Below are 3,290 nucleotides of genomic sequence, written 5' to 3'. Positions count from 1 at the left end.
GAGAGAGAGAGAGAGAGAGAGGGTTTACATGGTTCACCTCTCTAGAGTGAGAGGCTACAACCACCGGAAGAAGAATGAAATAATGAATAATCCAGAGGTGAGGAGTTGAGGTGACCCTATTTATAGAAATGGGGGCTACCTCTTTCCTCACAAACAAGTGTCATGTGGTATAACATATACAAGTGGGGGAACCTTCTAGAAGGTTCAATGCCCTATTACACGGAAATATGAATAAGTACATATAAAGAGTGTCTTCCGGTTTCGTTTTCGAGATGGACCTCCGACTTGGGCCGTGCGAAGGGCTCAAGCCCACGAATTAGTGTGATGCGAGCGGTTGTGGACATAGTGAAATACTATTCCCTCAACACTACTATATTAGAAAGCCAGACGTCCTCTTTGGTGGTGAAGCTTTTTTATGAACTACCTATATTACCCACGAAAGAGGAGTTTTGACATAGAAAAAAACAAATCAAAGATGGTTAATACAGTAAAATGACAACAAAATAAAATAATTTTAAAAAATAAAAACAAAAAAAGGAGAAAAACGTGGAGCAGTTTTTGCTGAATGTCAACTGCATTACAACTGCATTAACATTTATTTGCAATTAAATGTGAAAACTATAAAATAAAAGGATAAAGTGTGTGGTAAGAGGCTAGTCTATGATAATCGATGGCTCCGATTTATTTACAACACAAACTGCCAAAACATATACATACGCCTCGCGAGTCATATATATGTTAGGCAGCATGGCCATCCAGATTAGTGGACACGCGCGTTTCTATTCTGATTAATTATCGAACTTATTTTATCATTGGTCCTGGTCCATACAATTTTAGAGCTATAAATAACCATCATTGGCCTCTTCATTTCTCACAGACCAATCGAGTTGAGAGTTGAGAGTTGAGTGATAAAACACAATGAGTTTCAGAACTATGTTGAAAGTGAGTTTCTTGATGTTGCTTGCCATGTCTTTGGCAGCAACTAGTGTTCATGCTCGCTTAGACCTATTTGGCCAGCTGCTTACCTCCAAGAACCAACCACACCCTAATTCTGGTGATTACTTATACCTACTTAGCTAGCTTTAAATTAATTACTCAGTTCAAATATATATATATATATATATATATATGTATTTTTGTCTACAGTATTAGTAAATTTCCTCAATATTGCACACTGATATGAAATAGTCCCTACTGTGGACGATACACACTGATAAGCATGTGAAATGTTATTAATTAACCATTTTACTTCAGATTACATATTAAATAAATCAATCAAATTATATTTGTCATTCAAGCAGAAGAATGCCAGAAAATTCCATATCTATTGTGCGGCCGTATCTGTGACGTTTGCTTATGCGATCGGCGTTTACCGGAGTTTTCAGAGTGTACTTGTGGGCAGTGGAAACCGGTTGATGAAGAACTCCAACAATCTGGTAATTATTTAACTAATTAACTTGAGAGAATATGAAATACCTTTGTTGTTCTCCAGCGAAGTTGACATATATGGTTGATAGCTATGATTATAGTTTCATATGAAAAAGATAATCAAGTGCTTTAATTCTTTTGGAATTACCCACATAGATGCAGCAAATGCATGCTATCAAACAAACGATGATGAGCGTATACTTTTAAGATATTGAAGTATATATATGTACTTCTTTATCAACCATACTAGATTTCTATATATATATTAATACTAATTAACATGCGCATATATGTAGAAAAATTGCATATACAGAATTTGACTAGGTCTCCGAATCAGTTTCAAAATTAGTATTGGGAGGCTTTATTCCATATTTTAAGAACTTGGCCAATGGAGAGAGTATTGTGCTATATATTTTTGGTAAAATGACTTCTTTCAACCAAGAAACCAACAATTTATTACGTATAAAAACGAAAAAGAAACCAACAGTTTATTATTCGGGTAACTAGCTTCAATTCGATTTTATGTTCTTAAGTATTAATTTGTTAGCTGTAAGTTTATGGTTGTGTAATTTGTTGATAACTTTAATCGAATGTTTATTTGTTACAGGAGACGCAGGCATAGCCCTCCCAATCCAGCTAGCTTAGCTGCTAGATTTCCCGAAAGGTCGAGTTCAATGATAATAAAAAGGGCTACGTACTTACTCCTGGTGCCCTGGAATTCCTTTGAGTTGCCTTGTTGATGTATTAAGGCTTTAGTTTCTCTGTAAATTAAGCTTTCTTTGTCTATATGACTATATGCATGTTTGCAGTCTTGTGTTGCTCTATTGTCAGTTACTCAGTTTCGATCAGCTACACTTAATTATCTTGTTAAGAAATAAAGTTCGTAAACTTTTAGCATTACGTCGATCGATCCAAGTCTTTTGCAAGGCCATTGCGAATCTGTTCTTGCATTATTCGAAGCGAAAGCCACTGTACGAAACACCAATAAGTTTTATAGATGATTAGATTTGTGCACATACGAGGGATCATTGTCACATTGTTGAGATACCCTTGTGGACCTTACTTCAAATAGTGACTGAGTAAGTCTATTACTAATTCACTAACAATATTACTGTTTGCTAATACACGTCTGATAAAAACTTATTTGAAAAAGAAAGCAAGAAAAAATTGAAGGGGTCAGGTCTGAAAGTGAGAAAAGCTTCATTTTCGACAAAGGAAATGAGAAAATTTGGGATCATCACCTTAACATGCATGTACAAAATGATGCCGATCTATAAAACGACCGGGGGGACCAATTTGTATTTGTTTGAATAAAAAATATATAATTTCGCTATTTATCTACGATCAAAAGACACTTACATCAACCAACGTCTTGCGCCAAATACTTAATCAACCCAAATTAAATAAACTGTCAGGTAACCCTCACTACATGCATGTAAGCTCAATTATTGTGCCTACACACTCGAATTCTAAAGGCCCTATCTAACTCTCAATGAAAGTAAGTCTAATCATCTAGAGACCACAATTAGTGTACAACTAGAATTATTAAGAATAAAATAGCGGAAATTAAAATTGAGATGCCAAAACTGAGAAAAGAAAAAAAAGAATAATGAGCTAATCCATCCTGACCACAAAAGCAGCCCAAATAGATTATTGACCCAAATAGCTAATCTCTCATTTCGGCCAAAACCAGAATAGAAAATTTCATATAAGTCACATTCTGAACATTTTCTCCTACATAAGTCCACCATAACAGTTTTACTCATATAAGTCCACTTTTAAGGCTAAATCTGTTATTTTACTTTTACGATGTACCTAAAATGCCCTCCTCTCCTTTACACCAATTCTCTCTCTCTCTCTCT

The 3,290-nt window shown here is 35.1% G+C and overlaps 1 protein-coding gene across 2 annotated transcripts; it reads left to right on the top strand.

Annotated features, from left to right (window-relative positions):
* The first annotated feature begins 873 nt into the window (after positions 1-873).
* Positions 874-2,337, top strand: LOC101312647. Of its 2 annotated transcripts, none has more exons than XM_004302272.1 (3): positions 874-1,054; positions 1,302-1,436; positions 2,036-2,337. In XM_004302272.1, exons 1-3 carry the CDS (start codon positions 919-921, stop codon positions 2,071-2,073), a joined length of 309 nt encoding a protein of 102 aa, XP_004302320.1. In that variant the 5' UTR covers positions 874-918; the 3' UTR covers positions 2,074-2,337. The 2 variants fall into 2 exon arrangements, with proteins under 2 accessions (XP_004302320.1, XP_004302319.1); XM_004302271.1 differs by having other exon boundaries at positions 1,255-1,436.
* The last annotated feature ends 953 nt before the right edge of the window (positions 2,338-3,290 follow it).

The sequence above is a fragment of the Fragaria vesca genome, linkage group LG6 (genome assembly GCF_000184155.1).
Source record: "Fragaria vesca subsp. vesca linkage group LG6, FraVesHawaii_1.0, whole genome shotgun sequence".
NCBI lineage: Eukaryota > Viridiplantae > Streptophyta > Magnoliopsida > Rosales > Rosaceae > Fragaria > Fragaria vesca.
This window is presented reverse-complemented; position numbering and strand designations above follow the sequence as displayed.